General features: G+C 55.1%; 11 protein-coding genes across 11 annotated transcripts; 7 read left to right on the forward strand and 4 right to left on the reverse strand.

Moving 5' to 3' along the window:
* Positions 1 to 160: 160 nt before the first annotated feature.
* Positions 161 to 1,318, forward strand: PG985_000231 (glycoside hydrolase superfamily; the record flags this gene model as incomplete). Its single annotated transcript, XM_066820000.1, has 1 exon — positions 161 to 1,318. One exon carries the CDS (start codon positions 161 to 163, stop codon positions 1,316 to 1,318), a length of 1,158 nt encoding a protein of 385 aa, XP_066690879.1.
* A 421-nt stretch (positions 1,319 to 1,739) lies between these two features.
* PG985_000232 (uncharacterized protein) lies at positions 1,740 to 2,375 on the forward strand (the record flags this gene model as incomplete). Its single annotated transcript, XM_066820001.1, has 1 exon — positions 1,740 to 2,375. One exon carries the CDS (start codon positions 1,740 to 1,742, stop codon positions 2,373 to 2,375), a length of 636 nt encoding a protein of 211 aa, XP_066690880.1.
* A 1,021-nt stretch (positions 2,376 to 3,396) lies between these two features.
* PG985_000233 (uncharacterized protein) lies at positions 3,397 to 4,773 on the forward strand (the record flags this gene model as incomplete). The annotated part of the gene is made up of 1 exon (XM_066820002.1): positions 3,397 to 4,773. The coding sequence occupies one exon, from the start codon at positions 3,397 to 3,399 to the stop codon at positions 4,771 to 4,773; it is 1,377 nt and encodes a 458-aa protein (XP_066690881.1).
* A 1,676-nt stretch (positions 4,774 to 6,449) lies between these two features.
* Positions 6,450 to 6,962, forward strand: PG985_000234 (uncharacterized protein; the record flags this gene model as incomplete). Its single annotated transcript, XM_066820003.1, has 1 exon — positions 6,450 to 6,962. One exon carries the CDS (start codon positions 6,450 to 6,452, stop codon positions 6,960 to 6,962), a length of 513 nt encoding a protein of 170 aa, XP_066690882.1.
* Positions 6,963 to 7,181: 219 nt separating this feature from the next.
* Positions 7,182 to 8,428, reverse strand: PG985_000235 (uncharacterized protein; the record flags this gene model as incomplete). Its single annotated transcript, XM_066820004.1, has 5 exons — positions 7,182 to 7,361; positions 7,437 to 7,444; positions 7,520 to 7,955; positions 8,020 to 8,196; positions 8,246 to 8,428. The coding sequence occupies 5 exons, from the start codon at positions 8,426 to 8,428 to the stop codon at positions 7,182 to 7,184; spliced, it is 984 nt and encodes a 327-aa protein (XP_066690883.1).
* A 1,029-nt stretch (positions 8,429 to 9,457) lies between these two features.
* Positions 9,458 to 11,461, forward strand: PG985_000236 (carboxylesterase family protein; the record flags this gene model as incomplete). The annotated part of the gene is made up of 4 exons (XM_066820005.1): positions 9,458 to 9,863; positions 9,916 to 10,241; positions 10,306 to 10,626; positions 10,679 to 11,461. 4 exons carry the CDS (start codon positions 9,458 to 9,460, stop codon positions 11,459 to 11,461), a joined length of 1,836 nt encoding a protein of 611 aa, XP_066690884.1.
* Positions 11,462 to 11,890: 429 nt separating this feature from the next.
* Positions 11,891 to 12,805, reverse strand: PG985_000237 (uncharacterized protein; the record flags this gene model as incomplete). The annotated part of the gene is made up of 1 exon (XM_066820006.1): positions 11,891 to 12,805. One exon carries the CDS (start codon positions 12,803 to 12,805, stop codon positions 11,891 to 11,893), a length of 915 nt encoding a protein of 304 aa, XP_066690885.1.
* Positions 12,806 to 13,302: 497 nt separating this feature from the next.
* On the reverse strand, positions 13,303 to 15,108 carry PG985_000238 (uncharacterized protein; the record flags this gene model as incomplete). Its single annotated transcript, XM_066820007.1, has 3 exons — positions 13,303 to 13,555; positions 13,751 to 14,596; positions 14,876 to 15,108. 3 exons carry the CDS (start codon positions 15,106 to 15,108, stop codon positions 13,303 to 13,305), a joined length of 1,332 nt encoding a protein of 443 aa, XP_066690886.1.
* A 742-nt stretch (positions 15,109 to 15,850) lies between these two features.
* On the reverse strand, positions 15,851 to 17,743 carry PG985_000239 (uncharacterized protein; the record flags this gene model as incomplete). Its single annotated transcript, XM_066820008.1, has 1 exon — positions 15,851 to 17,743. The coding sequence occupies one exon, from the start codon at positions 17,741 to 17,743 to the stop codon at positions 15,851 to 15,853; it is 1,893 nt and encodes a 630-aa protein (XP_066690887.1).
* A 789-nt stretch (positions 17,744 to 18,532) lies between these two features.
* Positions 18,533 to 19,405, forward strand: PG985_000240 (uncharacterized protein; the record flags this gene model as incomplete). Its single annotated transcript, XM_066820009.1, has 1 exon — positions 18,533 to 19,405. One exon carries the CDS (start codon positions 18,533 to 18,535, stop codon positions 19,403 to 19,405), a length of 873 nt encoding a protein of 290 aa, XP_066690888.1.
* A 1,504-nt stretch (positions 19,406 to 20,909) lies between these two features.
* On the forward strand, positions 20,910 to 22,871 carry PG985_000241 (major facilitator superfamily transporter; the record flags this gene model as incomplete). Its single annotated transcript, XM_066820010.1, has 3 exons — positions 20,910 to 20,955; positions 20,982 to 21,652; positions 21,717 to 22,871. The coding sequence occupies 3 exons, from the start codon at positions 20,910 to 20,912 to the stop codon at positions 22,869 to 22,871; spliced, it is 1,872 nt and encodes a 623-aa protein (XP_066690889.1).
* Positions 22,872 to 23,525: the final 654 nt, after the last annotated feature.

Below are 23,525 nucleotides of genomic sequence, written 5' to 3' on the forward strand. Positions count from 1 at the left end.
TATATGTCGACCCTCAAATTCCCAGGAAGTTGGTCGTGGGGCCGGTGGGGGCCCGCGTGAGTTGATGATGGAAAAGTACAAGAAGGGCGTTACAGCACTGGCTGTTACAGACTGGCCCTCAGCCACCCACGACACCCAGATTTCTCCATCTCCCGTCAATATGCAACTCTCCGCTTTTATAGCCGGGTCCATTTGCTCCGCCGGCGCGGCTCGAGCAGCAACCACCAGGTCGCCTACGAGCTACTTGGACTGGAAGACGTTCAAGGGAGATGGCGTGAACCTCGGCGGCTGGATGGTCCAAGAACCCTTCATCGACACCGAATGGTGGGCGGCCAACTGCGGCGATGAGGTGGTGGACGAGTGGACGTGCTGCGCCAACCTTGGCGACCAGTGCGGCCCCGTGTTCGAAAAACGCTACTCGTCCTGGTTCACCACGGCCGACATTGATGTCCTGGCCTCGGGTGGCCTAAAGGTCCTGCGCATCCCGACGACGTACCAGGCCTGGATCGACCTCCCCGGCAGCAAGCTGTACCACGGCCATCAGACCGCCTACATTCGGGAGATTGCGACCCACGCCATTACCAAGCATGGCATGCACGTAATTCTCGATCTCCACGGGCTGCCGGGCGGCGTCAACAACCAGACCATTGGCGAGCGCGTGGGGGGACTCGACTGGTGGTACAACGAGACGGCCCTGGACTGGTCGATGAAGACGGTGGACGCCGTGCTCGACTTCATCCAGACGTCCGGCCAGCCCGAGTCCTATACGCTCGAGCCCGTCAACGAGCCCATGGACAACCCGGACGACATCGGCCAGCCGATGTCCCTGAGCGAGAAGGCGGCGGCCTGGCTGCTCCAGTACTACCGCGCCGTCCTCGAGCGCGCGGCGGCCGTGAACCCCCAGATCCCCGTCATGCTCGACGACGACTTCAAGGGCCCCGAGTACTGGGCCGACAGCTTCGCCGCGGGCCAGAACCTCGTCTTCGACGTGCACTACTACTACTTCAGCGGGCGGCCCGCGGGGTCCAACAACATCACCGAGATGATCTGCGCCGACGCGCGGCGGGCGACGGCGCAGCTCGGCGACCGGTTCCCCGTCTTCACGGGCGAGTGGGCCATCGAGGCGCTCTACAACAACTCGCTCGACGCCCGCAAGGAGATCCTGAACGCGGGGCTCGCGGCGTTCGGCAGGCACACGGTGGGGAGCTCGTACTGGACGGGCAGGGTGGTGAGCACCACGCCCGTCGCGGGGGGAGGGGACGAAGCACGATTACTGGAGCTACAAGGACCTTCTGGAGCAGGGGCTGGTGGATCCTGAGTCGGCCGCGGGCTTCTGTGACTAGGGAGGTTATTACAATGATGAAATAGACTTGAATACCTGAGAGAGGCACTGGAATAGCTCTAATCTTTATCGACTGGAATGAACATTTCCAATGGAGAAACCGAAGCTAGTGTCGCTAGAGTTGATGAGTCAACTGGTTAGGGGAACACTATCTGAGTTGATAAGAGGCGCGGACTTGCGTAGCTGCCAACACAGTTCATAAACGTGCGCATTCTCTGGGCCTGTCTTCCCTCCAGAGTTCAGCCGCTTTCCGGAACAGATAATGAAAGAAGCATTGCCTCTTCTACGCATTCTTCCACCAGGACTAGACTCAGAACTCGTTTGTACGAGAAGACTTCTAGAAACTACATTTGATCACCACCCTTGCTCCTTAATCGACAAGACCAAGCTATCGACAATGGATCCAGCCGGGCTGATCCCCATACTAATCCTCTGCGTGCTGTTTGTCGCATTCGTACTGGCTGCTGTGGCGGTATGGGTCGCGGCAGTCGTCACCTGGACGGCGATCTGGCTGGCGCTCAAGCTAGTCGCCGCGGTCGTCTTCCTGCCGCCGGCGCTCTTCCTGAGCGTGTGCTGCGACTGCCAGGGCCCGAAGAGGGCGGTGATCAAGGTTCTCTGGCTGAAATGGGCCTTCTTGGAGCCGTCGTCTGGGGGCAAAGACGGGGAGGCTGCTACTACTCGGGAGGGAACCGCAACCCAGCAGCCCACCGGCGTAAGTTTGGCTGCTCTGCACGAGAGGCTGGATGCGCTGCGCGCCGCGCAGGCGGCTCGGAATGCTGGATCTGCGACTGCTACTACCACGACGTCGCCCGCTGCTCGAGAAAGCGCGCCGGCTGAACGAGACGTGGAGAGGGGGATTCCCGAGGGCGATCCGGCTGGCAGCTCCCTGCCGCCACCACCACCCGATATGGATATCGCGGACTCGGTACTGGGCGAGCTTGCTCCTCCATCTTACCAAAGCGTTCACGACACAGACGAGCCGCCTCCCGAATATGAGATGATCGAGTCAGGCCGACACATTTGGGGCTATTAGCCGGTTCGGTTCGGCTTGGAGTGGATCTTGTATGTTATTGGCTATCTATCGAAGCGTTTACTGCATTGCATTTCATATGCCGGGTTATATGGGGACGCCTAGATACAGAGGCTTGACAAAATACGGCTCGCGGCATAACGCCATGTAGCTATTTTGGGCCTGTAACATGTGCTGGTGAAGAGGTCAGGACGGGGTTTGACAGGCAACCTGAATAAACATTAGAATAACTGGCCCTCCCAAAACAATGCGGACACGCCCGGAGGAAGTTCTGGTAGCGGGTTATCTGCTTGCCATCACATCCGACTCGTTATAGCGCTTTTGCGGGCCAAAGAAATCATCTGGGTAATACAAACCTACCAAACCCAAGTCCTTGATCGCACGTTGGGAAATGATTGGAGAATAATGGTGCCTCCGTGAAAACCTTCAGTTGCTTTGCCTGAACCATATTGTTTCGTCGCCAATGGCGGTGCTCACGAAACGGCCAGCCTCTCCAGCGCATTTCCGGTCAATTCCTCACGAGCTGTAGTATCGGCCATGGCCGATGCTTCAGGGCAGTCAGTATCTGTTGTCGGAGCGTTGCAGGATTGGCCGTGGAGGCCGCCGACCGGCTGGTCAATCGATGTCGTTCGTGACCAGGTTGCAGGGACGGCCATGGAATAAGCCTCCTAATCAACCTTACCAATGCGCAATTAGTGGTAATAGGTGCAAGATGCATAGACGTGTAGGTTTTTACTGTTGCATTCTCTCCCCAGAGCTGAGGTCGAGAGGTAACTGAAACGGGGCTATGCCCTCCCGGTTGGGTCGCTGTTACCTGCAACCTGCGCGGGCTGTGTCTGCAGCAGGACCCTGGTCGTCAACGCTGCTCGGCGGCTAACCAACACTCATCCCCAGACTCACGAGACGGGCTACGAGCATATAAACCGACAAAAGTCTTCGTCAAAAAGCCATTTCCCAATATTCACCATACCAACTCTCATTCTGCAATTGTTTCTGATCTGCTCGAACCAATTGAACAGTCAACATGGAGAACCTACCAAACACACCAGCCAAGAACCAGTCGGAACTCCCTACACCCCCAAAGACGCGAAGCACTTCGAAGAAGACCGTGACTCTCCCCGCAGGAGACGCCTGTCCTCAACCTCGAAGCACATCTCCGTCGACAAGACGACACAGACCAGTACGCGAATCAAAGCGACGATGCGTGACTGCGCCTTTGCCAAGTCTTGTTTCCAGCGAAGAGTCACGTATCGCAGACTCGATCACGGTCGAGCCCGCGGCCGAACAAGACTCACCTTCCCCGAGTCCGTCTTTGCGGCCGGCACTCAAGACCGTCTCTGTTTCAGCTCCCGAACTGGCCCCCGCTGACCCAGCCGTCAAGGGACCTGGCAGGCGAAAGCCGGCTCGTCTATCTCTGTCATCGCGGGCCTCAAGCGAGCGGACCATACAATTTTCAGACAGCCCCACAAGCCTGGACGACCACATCAAGGGAGCTCTGCGAAAGCCCCTCACCAAGAAGCAACGAAGGCAACAGGACCACGGCAACAATTATCTATTTGAAGTTAAACCGTCGCAGTCCCCCGAGAAGACTATCTGGAAAATCGGGTTCACTGCCGGGCCGACCTACAAGCGACAGAAGAACATCTTCAACGACTGCCAGCACCACTCCATCCGAGGACAGTACGATCCCGGGCACGTGGCCATCCGGCTCTGCCGGCGCGCGGAGAGCCTGATCCACGCCGAGCTGGCGCAGCACCGGTACTACTTCGACTGCGTGTGCCGCGTCCACGACCACCGGGAGTACTTCGACGTCGACCCGCAGCTGGCCCTCGAGTCCATCCGGCGCTGGCGGACGTTCTGCCTGCGGGAGCCGTACGACGCCAAGGGGCGACTGCAGCCGTTCTGGGAGGACCGGCTGCGGGACATGGACCGCCGGCAGAAACTGCGCGCGGACCTCACCCTGGCGGAGCGGAGGCGGCAGTGGGACCGCTTCGTGGACGCGACGCTGCTGGAGGCGGTCTGGTACGACGTCGCGGCGTCGGTGCGGAAGCTGCAGGATCGCGGGATATGGCGCACGACGGCCGTCGTCGAGTTTCTGGTGCTGGCGTTCATGGTGTTGCCGCTGCCGGGTGTGCTTACGCTGCCCTATTATGCGATGGCGGTCTGGGTCATTGCCGTGATCAATGAGATTAAGCTGTCGGCTACGTTGTGTGCGCTCTCGTGGCCGCCCATGGACGGTCCAAAGAAGTCCGCTTTGTCTCGTCCAGCTACCATTGAAGATGCTACAAATACGGAAAACGAGCTCCGAGGAACGTCAAGGGTGGAAGATGAAGTGCTGCCGAATGATTTGGGTTATGTATTTGGCCTGCCACTCGATGATGATGTGTTTGGATGCAAATGACATCGCCTGGCTCATGAATAAGGGTGTTTTGGAAGTATCACAGTTGTTTGCAGGCTCCATTTTTATAGAGATACAGAAACATATATTGTGTTTAACTCATTTGTAGATGCATCAATAGGAGTTTCTTTTACGTTCCGCCCTGCGTTAGTTCCCAGCCAGCTTTCCACATATACCCTGCCTATCCATAATGTACTTGGTCAGATGACGTATCGTTGATTTGATCGGTCATGGGCAGATGTGTCGGTCCTGCGGGTTCCATTGGTGGAAGTCTGCCACACCAACCACCAACCTCGGCTGTGCCGACAATTCTTTCAATCACAATTGATCGATGCTACATCGTAGGCTGCCTCCCAATCTCGGCACGCCCCGGATCTTGGACCAAACAACAACGAAATCCTTCTGATGCGACTGATCAATACGCTGACCCTGGAGTTGGAGCTTTTCATCGAGCCGCCGCCGTACGCCATTCTGTCGCATAGATGGACAAAAGATGAAGTGCTATTCGAGGACGTGGGGAGACCGCTGGATGAGTGGAAGAACAAGGGGGGGGCTGCCAAGGTACTGCAAGGCTCCGTCACGGCCCTGGCCCTGGGCCATCGTTACATCTGGATCGACTCGTGCTGCATCGACAAGAGGAGCAGCGCCGAGCTGACCGAGGCCATCAACTCCATGTACGCATGGTACCAAGACGCCGAATTATGCCTCGTCTTCCTCTCGGATGTCCGATCGGCAGACGGCCTGCTCGGCAGCTTATGGTTCACTCGTGGCTGGACGTTGCAAGAGCTAGTCGCGCCTTACAGCCTTAGATTTTACAGTGCATCTTGGACTGACTTGGGCAGCCGAGAAAGCTGGGCGGAGCAGATCTCACAGACTACCTGCATAAGCCTGGAGCTTCTGCAGCAGACAAATCACCAAAGGAGAACACCCGACTTGACGAGGCAGCTCTTGGACAGCTATAGCACGCATAAGAAGATGAGCTGGGCTGCCAAGAGGGTGACAACGCGCGCAGAAGACCTGGCTTATAGTATGATCGGCATCTTCGGCGTCAACATGCCGCTAATTTACGGCGAAGGGAAGGCCAAGGCCTTTCGCAGGCTGCAGGAGGAGATTCTCAAGAGCTCGTACGACCAGTCCATCTTAGCGCACATCAGCACGGCGCCAAGCCCGTTCTTTACAATGGGGCCGGAAGCGTTTTCCTACGGTCTGGAGATAGTGAAAGGAAGGGGCTCACTGACGCACAGCATCGAGATATCCGGCTCGGCGTTGAGCCTGGACCTCATACTCTGTCCGTTGTCCCGCCCTAGCAACGCGTATGAGCTGGCTATCGGTTGTCTCGAGTGTTATGTCAAAATAGGGGACACCATGATAACGCGGCCGGGTCTTCTCTTGGAGAGATATCTGGATGGGTGGTGTCGCTACAAGTGGGATGCTATCTATCTAATGCATCCCGGAAGCGGGAATGTTGCCAGGGCATTCCCACCACACTTTGGTAAGTGCCCAAAGAGCCTGTCCATGACATCAGTAGGCAAGCTGCTGATGAAAATTTGTCTATAGGACAACACGAATTTACCCATTGGAAACGGCAAACCATTAAAATATACGACGGCAACCAGCCTGATATGAGGATAGGTGAGATTTCCCGCCCAGGAGCTGGCAACTGGCAGGAAAGGGCGGTTATGCTCGGCACTATTAAGCAGAGCGGTGGGTCTCGCTACTGTTTTGGATACACCACGCCCGATGAACATGAGGGGCTTGTCAGCCTAGCCAACGTGCTATGCTACGTACCAGGAATGGAGGTCCGCTCCATCATCTGGTTGTCCGCCGTGGAAGGCGAGGTCCGGCAATACCGCTGCGCCATCCTCTGCGGCATCGTGGGCTATGGTCCGTCATCGGACACCGTGCGCTGCTGGCCCATCACGGCGGAAAAGCTGTTCCCTTATCCACGGCTGCGCGGCCAAACACTGGACAGCTCCAACCCCAATCTCGTGGATCTGCTCTCTAGAAAGTCTATTGTCAAGATGCTCGGGAGGATCACCGGGCCCCCTCTTGGAGCCGGTGGCTACATTCCCCGAGGCTTCTCGGAGCTCAAAACCGGAGTAGACAGTATCAAGGCGGGTCTTGAGGAATCCACCTTCTTGGAAACCTCGTACCTGACTCTCAATCTTGAAGTCACTTCAACTAGGTCATAACCGACTTGTATAAAAAGGGATATTATTCCTTTCGATTCATACCGGTCGCTCACTTTGAAGGGCTGAGTATTGTGGGAGTATCATATAATCAGGGTATGGACGCACATCGCGATAAGGGAGTGTATTGTAAAATAAAGTCGATAGAAACTATTGGTAATCTAGTTGTGTCGAATAAGGATGTACTTAAGAACCCAAACTCCCTCTAGCGTTTGAAACCTCCTAAACGATTTCCATATCTGTAACGCCTCCTCGCAAGCGAACCCATTCACCGGTACGTCGTATCTCCTCGTGGGAGTCGGGAGGCGAGTTCAGCGGACTTTCCTGGTGTTGTAATGCAATCTCTTCTTGAGACTGGCCCCGGTGGATGGTGACGAGCTTGATGAAGATGTCCTTGAGAGCCTTGTACATCACGGGCAGGTTGCCGCACAGAACGCCCATGCAAGCCTCCTAGGCTGAGAGTATACCGAGCGGTACCTCATCCCCTGAGACGTCTTCAGTCAGTGCAATGACTTGCGTTTTCCAAGAAGTTCAAGTGACTGGCTAAGCGTGAGACTTACATGTGATATCTCGGGAGTCCATTGTGAATATCCATTTCATCCTGACCGCGCTGATCACGCACGTCCCCAGCCCAAACGAGAACAAGAAGCACAGCCCGATCCTCTTGTTGAGTCCAGTTTGGAGGTGGAGGAGGACGGGGATGGGCATGACGAAGATCCACAAGTCGGCAAGCATGTTGGTGATGTTGGTGTAGTAGGCAAACCCGGTTATCTGCACGGACCCGGGGTCGTGTCCAGACCACCACCTCTGGATGGGATGCCAACCGACCACTAGGACCACTTCCATCGACAAGAGCCATAGTAGGACAAATGCGGCGGTGAGAAGGACGAGCCGTCGGAACCAGGGGGTGATGAAGATGCGGTAGTAGAGGGCCAGCACAGATAGCTTGGTGGTGGCTATGGCCACGTCGTAGCAGTGACTGAAGATGTAGTTGCCCTGATACGCTTCGGTGTTAGTAACGCCAACAGCGAGATCACGGTATCAGCCTGGAGGAACCAACCATCATAAAGGTCTCATATTGAGCCGAAGTAATGGCCTCCTTGTGCCGTCCGAATCCGTAAGGCGGCCCTGTGCGTCCAGTCAACACACATGCTCCTATCTGTGCGTCATTGCTGTAACAGGAAGGAGCGTGCGTACCAAAGCCGAGCCCGACTGCACTAACCGCGACTGCCGCCAGCTGCATGACAAATTAGCTTGTCTTACAGTCAGACTTAGACGACACCCACAGTGGCGCATATCATCAGGTAGTCGTCGGCGGCAAGGCTGCCCTTGGGGATAGTTGCCTTTCTGACATAGAGTCGAAGGGCTGTGGTGAAGATGACGATGGGGATGGGAATCGAAAAGAAGACTTCGAGCTCTGTTGCTCGGGACTGAGCCATGACCTCGGGATCTAACACCTTTGCGTCCATAGTTGTTGGTGGTGTTGGTACGTCTGATTGAGACTCTATCAAGGGAATGCATCAGTCGCGGGGGGGGTGCAGCAGGAATTTTTTATTGAGAATAATTGATTGATGCCGGTAGTTGGTACTAGGTAGAATCCAAGTCATCCGATATAGCATTGAGTCACCATGACACAGTACAGTGCGCGACTCTATATATCTCGGCGACATACATGCTGCCCTGCGTGCATGACAAGTTCTATCAAGTGATGGTAGAACTGCAGTATTCAACGCTCTTACTCGTGGACTCATGGTGTCGTGGCTGACGGAGTGTCACCGCCATTTGCTCTATATCAACGACGCTGACATGGACGTAATGAGCTGGAATACCCCGACTATCAGATCAATTGGTACTTTGTTAGTTCGAAAGTATTCGAGAGATGATACTAAGGACTGCGTGGTCGTTTTGGACATTTTATCTGAGACGAATATCTGCGAAAGGGGTAAAAAGGGGGTAAAAAGGGGTAAAATAGCCCCTGAAATAGATTTTATGATTATTTTCAAACACATACGCCAGATAGGTTCAGGACTCGGAATGAGTGCTGAGGAGTAAGCCAATTGAAGGCATGATTGTTTACTTGAGAATGTTAGCTAAAATGTACAGTGGTAAGCAGTCATCATTCAATCCCGGGGGAGGCGAAGCGCTTACACCTCGGATCTTCTTCTATTCACCCAGCACCAAGCTGCCTTTGGCATGGACACAGCAGTATTCCATATAATCCTATGTGTCTGGACTGTCCCGGGATCCACGATATCCGGAAAGCCGGGCCAGTGAATGCAAGCCCCACAACAACATTGCTTTTTCTTTTTATCTCCAGGCCAAGACGCATCTTTTTACGAGACACGAACTCTGGCCGATCTCACACTCCACACCTCTGCTTTCATACCGTCCATCTCTCGTTCCACTCCTACTAATACACCCTCGTTGCGTCCTAGCACGTATTACTTGCGGCTCCTTGATACCCCCGGCCCTGACAGCTGCGAACATCCATATTGGCAATGGAAGGCGGACTCATGCGCTTTGTACTCGCCATTGCCGTTGCCCTGGCCATCTTGGCAGCACCGGCTCTGGCGGAATCCAACTCCACGGGTCCCCTTGTCAATCTCGGCTACGCAAGATACAGAGGATACCACGACGTCGACTCCGACCTGAACATCTGGATGGGCATACGCTACGCAGCGCCGCCGCTGGGCAAGCTGCGGTGGCAGGCGCCACAGCCCCCTCTTTCTAACAGCAGTTGGGTCACACCGGCCATCGCCCCGCCGCCGGCCTGTCCACAGACCGGTGCTTTCGGCGTCCCTCTTATTTACGGCTTCAACTCCGGCTTCGGGACCGAAGACTGTCTCTATCTCAATGTTTACGCCCCGCCTAACGCCACAAACTTGCCCGTGTTTCTATGGATACGTAAGCATTTATTCTCTCCCGTGTGGGGTCGGACTCTGACAATGCTTTCTAGATGGAGGGGGTAATTCGGTCTTTAACGCCTCGATGTACGACCCGAGTACACTCATCAACACGAACAACAATGGATTCATTGTCGTGATGATCCAATACCGCTTGGGCGCCTTCGGATACTTGGCCTCGCCAGATGTCAAGCAGAAAGGGGCCCTGAATGCTGGCCTTTTGGATCAGCGATTCGCCATGCAATGGGTCAACAAATACATCTCCCAGTTCGGGGGCGACAAGAACAATGTCACCATCGGCGGCGAGTCCTCAGGGGCCGGATCGGTCATGTATCATGTGATGGCCGACGGCGGCAATGGGACCAGCCTCTTTAACAACGTAAGCCCACTGTTTCCTGGCCAACGTGTTATGCCACCCCATGCTGACCTGGGACTTCTTCTAGATCATCGCTGCCAGTCCTTGGACCCCACCTGTTTACAGATATGACGATAACTTCCCCATCTTGAACTATGAGGCGTTCGCGGATCTAGCAGGATGTGGCGGCGCTAGTGCTTCGGGGTTCCAAGCCCGCTCCGATGTGTTCGGTTGCCTGGTATCCACGGATACTTGGACCTTGCAGAATGCAAGTGGTCTTGTGTCCACCACTCGTGGCTACTTTGGGACCTTTGCATTTGGACCTGTGATCGACGATGACTACATCCAGGACCTGCCATCAAATCAGCTGTCATCAGGAAAAGTGACTGGGAAAAATATCCTCGTCGGCGTAAGTTCGTGGCGTGCTCTGAAGTCCAACATCTTCTAACCAATTCGCACAGAACAATGCCAACGAGGGAGTCCCCTTGACCAATCCCGAGGTCTCGACAAGGGACACCTACGACCAATTCATATCCAGCACGTTCCCAAACTTCATGGCGGAAGACAAGGCAGAACTAAACTCCCTCTACCAGATCGACCAGTCGGAAGCGGGAAACAATGGATGGCGCTACGACACGCTCGGCGACCAGGACCCCACCGCGCTGACCGTGTCGGAGATGGCCACGGGCCTGCAGCAGAGCGTCTTCGATATCGCGGCCGAGTCGCTCTTCGACTGCCCCGCCCAGTGGCTCGTCGAAGCCTTTAGCTGTGGTACTAACAACACCAGCGCCAATGGAAACAACTCCCGCCAAGCCTGGAAGTACCAATACTCCGTGACGCCAGCCTACCACGGGGCCGACCTGGCGTCCTACTTCTCCGCCGGCGACGGGACGCCCGACGATTTCAGTTACGCCATCCAGAAGATATGGGGCAACTTCATCATGTCGGGCTCGCCCGTCATATCGTTGGCGGACGCCATGGCCGGGTTCAGCAACGCCACGGCCCCTGTCAATGGCGACATCTACTGGCCGGCGTACACTCTCTCGGAGCCATACCAAATGGATCTGAACACGACGGGAGGAGACACCACTCTCCTCAACATAACTGACAATCTCAGCTACTACATACGCAACGGTAGCGGTATCGTCAATACGTTCCGTCTGGTCAATGCGACCAGCTGGGAAGGAGGGCGCGGCGACCGTTGCTCATTCTGGAGGGATGTTGCCACAAGAGTTCCCTACTAGACCACTTGTCGACATCTAAATACTTGCTGGGACGGCTCACTTGACTGTTAGGATACCCCATAGATTTGTGTAGAATTGCTAGCTAGAAAGCAACTCTTGGAATCTGACTTGCGCTGCAGCCAACCAGGCCAATCTTCCATCTATGACACTGCCCATGAATCCCAGATGCCCGCGAAACTCTCAAAGCCAAACGCTTCCCCGCCGTGGAATGACCGTTCTAATGAAATCCGCTAGCATGTTCAATCGTACAACATGTATCGTACAGAGCTTCGTAACAGCTTGACGACGCTAGAGTACTGCTTGGAGCCAATTTCTCCAGCGACCTGTACGTACTCAATGAAAATCAAAGGCGCGCTTTCAATCTACCAACACATTAGCGGATCCTTCTCGTCTCCAGAGAGCGAGCACTGGGTAATTGAAGAGATGCACCTACTTCTTGCCCCCCGCCGGGGCCTTGGAAATGTCAAACATGAGCCGATGATCCATATCCTCGCCATCGATACACCGACGCGCAAAGAGCTCGACGACGGGCCGGACCGCCTCGGGCGCCTCGCGCGCCAGCCGCTGGACGTTGGTGTTGATAGTCGCCCAGTGCCCATAACTGAACAAGCTATCGTCGGAGCCGCTGTGGCGGACGGGCCCCGTGTCGCAGATGGTCCCGCCCCAGAACCCGACCCGCTGGATCATGCGCCGGATGTCCCGGTCCACGGTGCCGATGTAGTGCGCGATCCCCTCGTGCGCCGCGCGCGCGTGCATGGCCCGGAACAGCAGGTTGCTCGCCAGGTTCCGGTCGCGGGACTGGTACGGCTTGCGCACCGCGACGGACCCGATGTCCCAGACGTCGTCGAGGCTACGCACGCCGTGGTGCGCCTGGAACTGCGCCGCCGTCACCCCGAGCATGGCGCGGCAGTCGTTGAGCGTCAGCAGGCCCGCGCCGTCGGGGATGTGGCGGATGATGCGGATTACCCCCACGGGCGCGGCGTCCTGCTGGTCCATCACTAAAAAGAAGATGCTGGCGGCCTCGTGGGCGCCGTACATCTGGTGCATCCGGGCGTCGTCGAGCTGGAACTTATCCTCGAAGGACTCCCGCTCGCAGTAGCGGCCGAGGTTGGACAGCGGGTCGGCGCCATCAAGGAGGTAGCAGATGAAGCGGTCTTGGGTGGTGGGCGGTCGCTCCCTCAGTAGACGCAGCGATTCCGACCGGAGCGTGTCGGGGTCCAGTGAGTATTTGTATGTGTTGCTGCTTGCTGGTGGTAGTTTGGCACCTGCAATGGCCGGTTGATCTAGCGTGGCGATTAGGGGCGGCCTGGCGCTTGGTTTGGCGTTATTGGGCGTTCCTTCCATCTCGGGAGGGCCTGTCAATTCAAATGGCAACCACGGAAGACGGCATCAATTGGCTTCAGCACTGTTTTGCAACATACGAATCTTCTACTCACAAAACTTTGTACGCAACGACAGTTTCCCGCAGTTAAATAGAAGTAAGTGACAGTGGGAGAAAGAGAGAAAAATAGCGTTCTTTCATGCGGGGAAGGAGTCTCCGACGATATTGATCAATCATTTGATATACCTCCCCCAATCAGCCAAGCATTGATGCGATCTCGTGTTCTTCCTGTCTGTCTGCATGGCCTGCATAGGTGAACGAGAAACAAAAGCAAACTATTGAAGCAGTGCTATCATTTTGCCATTTCACCAGCAGCCAATGTTATCTCGCTATTGGCTCCAAGCCAGGGGTTCACCTGCACCTGCCTTCAGCTCTGATGCTATTTATGGCGCTGCACGCCCTCTTTAGGGAGGTAGCCAGGGGCCGTGGGGGGCCGTGGGTCAGGGGTCTAGGCTCTAGACTACTCCCCAAAACGATTTCCCCAGACGGCGTCCCCGCGCGCCCGTCTTGAAGTTGCTGGCAACTGGATGCCGCCAACACACACTTCTCGCCCTAGCCGGCCGCCATTTGCCACAAACGGATGATGAACCAGAGAGTCGGGAATTGACGTCATTACGTGTTCCTCCTTCAGCCGCTGCTGAAAGTCGCACGCGACAGCGCAAAGCGACGAGCCGTCGGAAACAACCACCACCGCGATCAGTCCATTAATATTGCTTGCGCAAAGTTCAGATAATATCCAAATCAGGCTGTCTTATCCCCTCGAACACTGGCTTTTTTTCCTCAGCATAAACACAGGCTTTTGGTTTAATCTGTGCAACTGCTTGAACAATTGCAACGCCTTAACGTCCTTCGTTAACCTCATCTCTTCTTCAACTCCCCTGTGATTACGAATGATATATAGGTCATACTCATCCGGGCTCGCTTCGATCCCGTATTTTCGAAGGGCGAAAGAGAGGACCTTCGAGCACGGATCATCCATGGCAACTCCAGGCGAGTTGGAAGTATTGGTAGTATTCCTAGGTGGGCTCTCCGATGCCTGTGGGTCCGGTGGCATCCTATCGAGCTTCGGAGAATTAACAGTAGACAGCTCGGTTTGGTCCTGCGATCCTGGAGAAGTAACTTGGATACGTATAAGCTTGAGTAAAGCTTCCCGGGCTTCTTCCACACTCGTGCATTCACTGCCATTCATCGATGGGACAGAAAGATACCCGATTGGGACAATTCCTGGTGGGCTTGAACCGGCTGCCGGCCTGGCCAATACCCAATCGTTACCGGCTATTCTTATAGGCACAATAACATCTCCAGCAGCACAGCTCAGTTCGTTTGGATGTTCAGCCCGAAAATTCCACTTCACCAACAGCGTCAATGACCGTTCAGGCCCGCGAATGGTCGCACGGCCAGCTATTTGGTCATCGTGATCATGTGGTATAGAGTCGAGATCATGTGGTGTAGGATCGGAATCATGGGCTTCGTGTTCGTTGTTACTAGGCTGGTAATCGTTTCGAGGTGGTCGATGGAGCTTCCTCCAGGCCGTGATCACGGCTCCACGATACAGTTTGGTATCCAGTAGCTGGGTGTCAAACCCGAAGATGATGCTGGCTCGCGATATGCTGTCGGTCACCCTGTCGGTAAAGGATGCAACGGATGCGGAATCGCGAAGGCACATTAGGGACGAACTTCGATCAGCCACGCGATGGAGCATGTTGGAGTTTTCAGCGTCGAGAAGTGCTGTGGATTGCTCCTCTTTAGCTTCCCTACATTTACATAGCTCAAAGGTCAGTGTGATTTCTCCAGAATGACGAAGATTGGTGCAAATGGCGTCTGGTAGCGATCTGTGTCGGCGCAGTGCCAGGTTCAAAACAATTTCCTGATGTTGAATGGCAAGCGGGTTGTACATCAATCAGATCTATATTTCGATGATTGGAGTTGGGTAGACTTGCAGTGAAACAACATAGAGAAGGAAGTGCATGGCTTGGATTTGATCGCGCAGCGCTTCCCGGATGGGTGCAATGCCATCCTCGTTAAAAATGTACCTGGCTCTTGTGCGTCTGCCGATCATCAGCCCAGCATCCAAGGCAGTCTTTGCGCTCCCCACATGGTTCGCCAGGAGCTCTATGGAGTTCGCACAGGCGGCGAGAGACTGATGTAGCTGCGACAAAAGATTCTGGCCATTGTCGTCGGCGCCGCAATGCTGCCGCGCTGCGAGCACAGCCTCAAGTCGCGAGGTGGCGGCTTCGAGAATAACAAGTTGCGATAGCAGGGACATGATGGCGAACTCCGAATTCTTGTATTTCTCCTGTATGGTGTTGAGTGTGTGCTGTATCTGGATGAGCAGCCGGCCAATGGAGGCGCAAGCTGACACTAGCCCAACTATCGAGACAGGGTCCATTTTCTGGAATCGTTTCGAATCGAAATTGCATAATAGAAGATAATGCGTCAATAGCGATAGACCCGAGGAACTGTTTGATCATTCAATGACCCGGCTGGGGGAGGGATTCTTTCCCTTATATGATGGGCGCTCATCGTATCCTAGCTGCCTGGTAGGTGGGCTGATCGCTGGGCTGACTTGGTGAGCATCCATCCTGTGGTGGCGGTGCATGATGTTTCATCGTGCAAATGGGTAATCGGCGTTCCCTTTCCTCATTGGATATTGTTGCAGTAGTTGACATAGGACCTATCCTTGTATGGACCCCAAGGGCCCCAAGTTCCCCATGGACCCCAAAGACCTGCCTACCCTATGAAACTGTAGCAAATGGCTGTAGAATAAATGACTACGAATAAACCAGCCTGCCTGGTACCGCGTCATCTAAACCACGATTTTATTGTCTGGGATTGTTTCCCTTCTACCCTCATATACTCTACTCGCAGTCGTCTTCATATGTGCCTCAGAACTACCCCGGTAGGTCTTGCCATTCCTTGAACCCCTATTCAGGGCTATGACCCCCCTCCACCCCCATACTGACCCGACTGATACTTGCCTTATCAAAGATTCCTATCACCAGCAGGCCCTACACAACAACAAAAGTCCTAGTTGACTGTTTTAGAGACAGATTCACCCCCTGTGTCTCTTGGGGTTCGTTACCCTGCGGCTTCCAAGACTCAGGTCCCAATATTGCTGCCGATACAAATGTGAATGTATCCGTACTTTCCAGTTGATTGTCAAAGTCCTCAATGATCACTTCTACCGACCTAGAGCGTAGTATGAGCTGACTGCCCGTTATGTTGCAATGACAAGCAATGTCACCAGGTAGCACAGATGCTGAGCGGTTTACAGCCTTCCCAATGATACCATTGTCCAGAACCAGAAAGCCGGCCTTCAATAAAGTCAAGAGAGTCTGGTAAACCGGCTCGGACAGTGTTGTTGAAGATGTCGCGGCCCTAAGCTCTGCCGACGATGCGTGTTGTGACTCCTGGCTGGCCGTAACTGGAAGCCAATGGGCGAGAGTCAACCAAGTCAGTAAGCAGTCTTCTGTATAGCTGCTATCGTTCAGTTGCAATGATAACCAGTTCACCAAAAGCTCCCGGGGGTCTATATTGGCTTTGGCGGCAGCTGGGAATAGTATATCCTTCTCGAATTCATCAATTCGTTCAATCAACCTGTCTGTTGCTGGGCTATCCGGGTCCTGAGGTTGCATGGTTTTAAGGTACTCAAACTCTGCCATCGCGCTGAGAGAATAAACACATACCCCGATATAGGATCCATCGAACACAAGCTGCCGGTGATTCGAGCTCAGCCTAGCATTCCCATCCCGGATCTGCTGAGACAGGTCGATATTTCCGATATTGCGGAAGTCCGGGACCCACGATGGGATATCTCCCTTCAACTGGTTTCGCTCGAACGCGAGCAATTTCATGCCGTGTGGTGAATGGCCAAATACCTCGATCCCATAGTCATAGCATACGCGCTCGAAAGACTTTCCATAGTTAGGACGGATTTTGTCAGGGGCGTGGTGCATGGAGTTCAAAAGGCCAAACACCCCGTAAAGTTGATCCTGGGGGACCGAGCAATTCCTGTTGGAACTGGCCTGGAGGAGCATCATGATCGTCTCTGCATAGCCATCTCCAAATGCCATTCGAGGGCCTAAACGTATCCGCCGGTCTCTTATGGACTCAATGGACCCCAGAATTTGATATATAGGAAGTTCACGGGGTAGATTCCAGTAATCCCAAGCCTTGAAACAGCCTTTCAGGAAGATGTTGATCGGCATGTGGTGGTGTTTTCCTATTTGCATCGTGCCTCGCTGATTGATTGTACATTCTTGCAATGTCCACACACGGGTGAACCATGGGTTATCCATTACTCGCATGAATCCATGTTTGACGTCGTTCCAAGGTGGTATTGGGTTTTCATGATCGGTCGCTTCCGAGACTATGGATTGTAGAATTTTGAAGATCGAGCATGTCTCGCATGACAAGCTAAACAGCGGGTCGCGGATCGTGCAAGTCCGAGGAGATAGCCAGCAGATAACGTCGTCAGCGAGGGCGTATATCTCAGACATGCGACCAACTTGCTTCGCCTTTTCGTCGGCGTTCTTTTGATTGATGCAGATGGCGTCGATCCACAGATAATACTTCTTGTAATCGATACCTCCACGACCAAAGACAGACAGCATATGGTGTAGGTTCTGGGTGACGTAGAGATAGCACCCATCAATTCCAATCTTCATCGTGTTTGCAGCGTCTCCCCAAACATAGGACAACGCAAGGTACCGGGGCGGCTTCATACGCCTTTGTTGGCCGACCTCCAAGGTTGCATGATAGATTTGGCAGTTGACGGAGGAGCCGGATGCGGTCGGGAGAAGCTTCACCAATCTGATTTCTTTATATTTTAATGACGAGTAGTGGCCAGGTGGAGTGCACACTTGGGGCTGAGGCACAATGCCTTCTTGTTTTCCGTGCATTCCTGTTCGACTGAGTGAAAACTGACAAGGTGATTAGGCGATGAAGAGGAAGTAAGAACAAGGGTCTATTATCGGACAGCTGCATAGAGAGGCTGTTTCTGTCACGGAGGTTTGATATGAGCCGAAAAACAATGTGCGAGAGAAGCGGGGAGGCAACCCGTAAGCAAGTTTCAAGCAGGCGCAGTCAAGACAATGCCTTGATGTAATTGGTACAATATCCACCAATCATGTTGACTGGAGATCAGCGCCGTGTTACTAACGTAGCTGGCCCCTGATTGGCAGACACGTACGCATCGATTGCTTGTGTTGAATGCTGTCGGATTGCGAGCTATCCTGTTGATGTACGCGGCGCTACAGGGGCGATATGAGGCCACGGTTAAGTATGCCAGCCAAAGATTAGGACTCCACGATATCAAACGCGGATCTGGCAATTCGAAATGACACGGCGACGGCATGGTTGACGATAAAGATAAGAACAGTTGGTCGCCGGGCCGCAGTTGAGCCTGCCTAGAGACTTGCCTAGCGCTTACTATGTATCTAGCCAATCTTGGCAAGGTAGGGAGGGCTTCTACCTCCAGCAATCTCGGCTATTAGTAGTTGCACCAATTCGCTTTGCAGAATCGAGTCACGAGGAAAAGCTTTCATGAGTGATGGCTGCGAGAGAAATATTTTACTACGATCAAGCCCGTCGCTGACTTCTTCGCTTCCTCCAAGCCGAAGCCCTCCCTTGTGTAAAACATACCGGCAGTGTTCCAAAATCGTAGAAGGATCTCGACGATTTCACTAAGCATGTATCTCTCCCTGGCTTTGGCGACAGTGGCGGTGGCCATCTTCGCGCGTGGCGTCCACGGCGACACTACCGGGATCCAAGGGCGCGATTTCGACTTCAGCGTCGTGTACCCTTCCGGCCTGACCTTCTCCACCTCCAAGCCACCGGGTGAGGTGATCTCCCTCCGAGATGTCCTCTACGACGTACCGGAGATCACCTTCGCCGACCCGGCGTCTTTGGCGCCAGCATCCGACAACGATGCACCCCAGTACCTCTCCTTCCTCGAGATATCGTTCGTGCCCGTGCTCGACTCTCTCGACACCGAAATCTACTCATTCCCCTGGATCCAGGCCAACGGCACGGCCTCGCCCTCCAGCGACGGCAGGCTGGTCGACTCCCGCAAGGGCTGGCGGCGGCCCGACGAGGTGGAGTCGGGCGAGGTCCGCAACGCGAGCCTGCACGTCTGGCGCCAGACGCCGGAGCTGGTCGAGTACCTCTTCGGCGCCGGGAACACGGTGCGATGGCCGCTGTTCTTTCAGGTCGCGAGCATCTGGTCTCACAGCACGAGCAAGGTGGACTACGACTTCGAGCTCGCCAACATCGACTTCAAAGTCCGCAACGAGACGGGCAGGGCGCGGTGCGATGTCGACGACCAGGGGGCCAGCATCGTCGGCGCTACGAAGACGGCTTGTGCGACGACGGTGGCGCCAACGTCCATAGGTCCCTCGGGAGTGCGGACGGGGACGGCGGGCGAGCCCACGGCGGGGTCCGGGACAGGCAGCGCTGAGAATCCTGGCGCTTCTACACCGAGCATTGCTTCTTCTCGGGCCGCGTTGCCGGCAACGTGGCTTGCTGTGTGTCTCACCCTGGTTTTGAGCATGGTGTACTTGTAGAGACGCAAGGGAGCGGCTGATCAAAAGCTCGCATCCTGGTGGTCATTCGCATCGCGAAAACATTGTAGTTGCCAATGATCTCTGCCTCAATGCGGCGTTTGCGATTGACAGGGGTGCTTCGTGATCGATTGGCTGAACTGACAAGCCCCACCATGAAGACGTTGAGAGAAAAGGAACGGGAAGAATACTTAACCTGTAGGCAAATTTCAGAACGTGCTTTTTTCAAGATGTCTGATTTGATTGGCGATTCTACCAATCATGTTGACGTGAGCTCCGCGGAAGGCAGTGCTGCGATTGTAGCACGGCACCGGCCGGCCTGGGTCGGAAACGTGCGCGCAGCCATTTACTGTGCAGAACATTGCTGTATTGCGACGACGGCCGTACGGCTTCGGCTTTAAGCGCCATATCATCCCATCTTGTAGTAGCGCAGCTCGAAATCCCAGGTTCAGCCCCATGTCGACTGCCGCGAAATCGGCGGCGCTGATGGGCGCTGTTGATGTAGTGCCATTATCATGCGCGTAATTAATTCCGAGCCCCGAGCTCAAAGCAGCCACAAGAAAGCCAGGCGCTTCGGAGCTCGGCGTGTCGCACTCGGCTTCCCGCATAACTTGTCTCCGGCGCTATCCTCGCCTTGGTGGAGGCGCCATCGCAAGGTGAGGAACCTGGTCTGAGTAAATCGACGCCAGGCCATCCATGTGGAGGAAGCGCTGCCCCTCTGATTTGCCGGTTGCAAAAAGGGACAGACGGGTGCTTTGCCGTGGGCTGAGGGGAGACGAAGGTGCGAAGAGATCAGATCACGTTTTCGGGAGAGAGAAGAAAACAGAGGTCTGGGCCGATCCCAAAAACGCGCCTCATTGTCTGACTCGGCTCCCGCTCCGCAGATGAAATGATGGATCACAAACGTTAGTAACCGATGTGCATGGTGCATTGGGTGTGGGTACCATTGCATACTCAAAAGCAAACCCGGGACGCAGTATCTGCTACGGATACTCGAGTAAACACAAGTCATTATCTGCCGAGAGAAAGCCTCATATTATTCGGCGCTGCATCAATCATCTCAAACCAATCGCGCAGGCAGGGGGGTGCGAAGGCCAATATCGAAGTGCATCGTCACGACCAGCGCATTGCAGGTCATCGCATCATCGATTTGGACGCGATGTGCCCACTGGAATGTGAGTTAGACCGCCGCAAATCTAGAAAACCCCGGGGCGCACCCACTAGACCAGGGTCCCGAATCCACTATCTCCTGGGCTATCGTTGCGTTTCTGGACCGCCATCAATTAGTAAGAAAAAGGAGCCAGAAAATATTTTTATTAATATTTCTTTAGATGCCGGGATCTGATTACGGTTGACTTCGATCCTTGCCTCGACTACACATCTCTAATATTACCTTTTTAATTCTGCATATAATTCTCCCCTTTTTGGACTATCCGTCTGTTACGAGCCCCTAACAAGCGTTCTACTGCAACTTCAAGAACTTAACTTCGAGGAAGAAGCCGAGGCCATGGCAGCGTCGGACACTTCCGACACGCTGCACGAGGTCGAGAGAGGTGGGCAGAACCTACCACCGACGCAGCGAAAGCAGCAACGACCAATTCCTCGCCAAGCATCAAACAAGAGCACGGCGCAAACCATAACCACAACACCCATTCGCCGCACAATGGGAGCACGGATGCCCCGGCGACAGGTGCCACCGGCGGGCCCAACCATGTTTCGCCGAAGAGTGACACAGCGCCGGCGCACGGTGACGGTGGCGTCGCCGCCCAGCCGAAGCCGGCGGAGGCGCCCGAGGCGGGACGGACCAAGCTGGAGACGACGCTGATCATGGCGGCGCTCTGCTCGGCGCTGTTCCTGGCGGCGCTGGACGTGACCATTGTGGCGACGGCGGTCCCGACCATTGTCCAGGAGTTCGCGTCGCCCGTCGGCTACACCTGGGTCGGCAGCGCCTACCTCCTCGCCAACGCCGCCCTCGTGCCCTCGTGGGGCAAGCTCAGCGACATCTTCGGCCGCAAGGCCCTGCTGCTGGGCGCCGTCGCGATTTTCTGGATCGGCTCGCTCATCTGCGCGCTGTCCAACAGCATGGGCATGCTCATTGCCGCCCGAGCTATCCAGGGCGCCGGCGGCGGCGGCATCGTCGTCCTCGTCAACATCTGCATCAGCGACCTGTTCTCCATGCGCACGCGTGGTATCTACTACGGCGTCCTGGGAATGGTGTGGGCAATCGCGTCCGCGATAGGCCCAGTTCTCGTACGTTTATCTGAACCCTTACCTACTTGCTCCGTTGAATACATTTTTGGCTAACATTCATTAGGGTGGCGTCTTCACCTCCAAAGTCACCTGGCGCTGGTGCTTCTACGTCAACCTCCCCATTTCTGCCGTTGGCTTTGCCATTCTCGTATTTGTACTCAAGCTGCACAACCCCAAGACGCCCCTGCGCGAGGGTCTTGCCGCCATTGACTGGCTGGGCAGCCTGCTGATCATCGGGGGCACGCTCATGTTCCTCTTCGGCCTGGAGTTCGGCGATGTCATGTACCCCTGGAACTCGGCCGCGGTCATCTGCCTCATCGTCTTCGGCATCTTCACCATCGGCCTCTTCTTCGTGGTCGAGACCCGGATCGCCAAGTACCCCGTCATCCCGCTGTCGCTCTTCAAGAACCGCGCCAACGTGGCCGCGTTCGCCGTCAGCTTCTGCCACGGCTTCTGCTTCATCTCGGGGTCCTACTACCTCCCGCTCTACTTCCAGGCCGTGCTCGGCGCCAACGCCCTTCTCTCGGGCGTCTACATCCTGCCCTACGCTCTCTCGTTATCTTTCGTCTCGGCCGGGACGGGCGTGTGGATGAAGAAGACGGGCCAGTACCTGCCGCCCATCATCTTCGGCATGGCCGTCATGACGCTGGGCTTCGGCCTCTTCATCGACCTGGACACCAGCTACAACTGGGCCAAGATCATCATCTTCCAGATCGTCGCCGGTATCGGCACCGGTCCAAACTTCCAGTCGCCGCTCATCGCGCTGCAGTCGTCCGTCGAACCCCACAACATCGCGTCCGCCACCTCGGCCTTCGGCTTCGTCCGCCAGCTCGCCACGTCCATCTCGGTCGTCATCGGCGGCGTCGTCTTCCAGAACCAGATGCAGAAGCAGCACCCGCAGCTGCTGGCCGCGCTGGGCCCCAAGCTGGCGGACCAGCTCTCGGGCGGCTCGGCGGGCGGCAACGTGGCCGTCGTGGCGGCGCTGCAGGGCGAGCCGGGCGCAGTCGCCAAGGGCGCGTACTGGAACAGCCTGCAGACCATGTACATCATGTACACGTGCTTCGCGGCCCTGGGGCTCCTCCTCAGCCCCCTCATTGGGCAGAAGAAGCTGAGCAAGGAGCACACGGAGCACAAGACGGGCTTGAAGTCCCTCAAGCCCACGGAGGGCCGTGACGGCGGCGCCCGGGCTGGCGCGAACGGCGAGAAGGAGACGGTCTAGGCTGCGTCTTTCGAATTGTTCTCTTTTGCCATTGAAGTACGTTTAGCATTTACGAATACGGGCATTGCGTTAGTACATTGGATATTAGAGGCTATATAATACAATGATACCCCCTACCAGAGTGTTTCTCTGCCTATCTGTCTTGCGATCTTGATACGAGTGGTGGTTTGACTGAAGGATGTTAAATGAGACCAACTGAATGTACGCATGCGTCGTGGGAACGTCACTAAAAATGTTGAGCCGTTCGCCCGGACGCACCAAAGTACGATATCCTAGTGTTTGCTCAATCGTCCATCAGATCATTCTAGACTTCTGGTTTTGATCGTACTTGGTCAGTTCATGGTTCCAAAGATGCAACCATCAGATTTGCAGGGGATGATTGTTGGTGCAAAGTGGGTTCTCTCGGGGTGTCAATTGGCGGCCAATTGGCGGAAAATCCCCTGTAGCACGGAGCCAGAAACATTAAATCTCCGCGACGCCGAAAAGGGAAGAGCGATGGTCAGGTCAATCTTCAGAGATCATGCAGTCTCTTCTTCATGTTTACTCTTACATTGCCAGGCATACGTGCAATAGCAGGCAATTATCCCAGCTACGTTTTCAGTGTCGGTTCGTTGTCACTTCTGATACGTGGACTTGTCAGCTCAACTCAGAACA

Source organism: Apiospora marii (assembly GCF_038362585.1).
Source record: "Apiospora marii strain CBS 49790 chromosome Unknown utg000001l_segment0_segment0, whole genome shotgun sequence".
NCBI lineage: Eukaryota > Fungi > Ascomycota > Sordariomycetes > Amphisphaeriales > Apiosporaceae > Apiospora > Apiospora marii.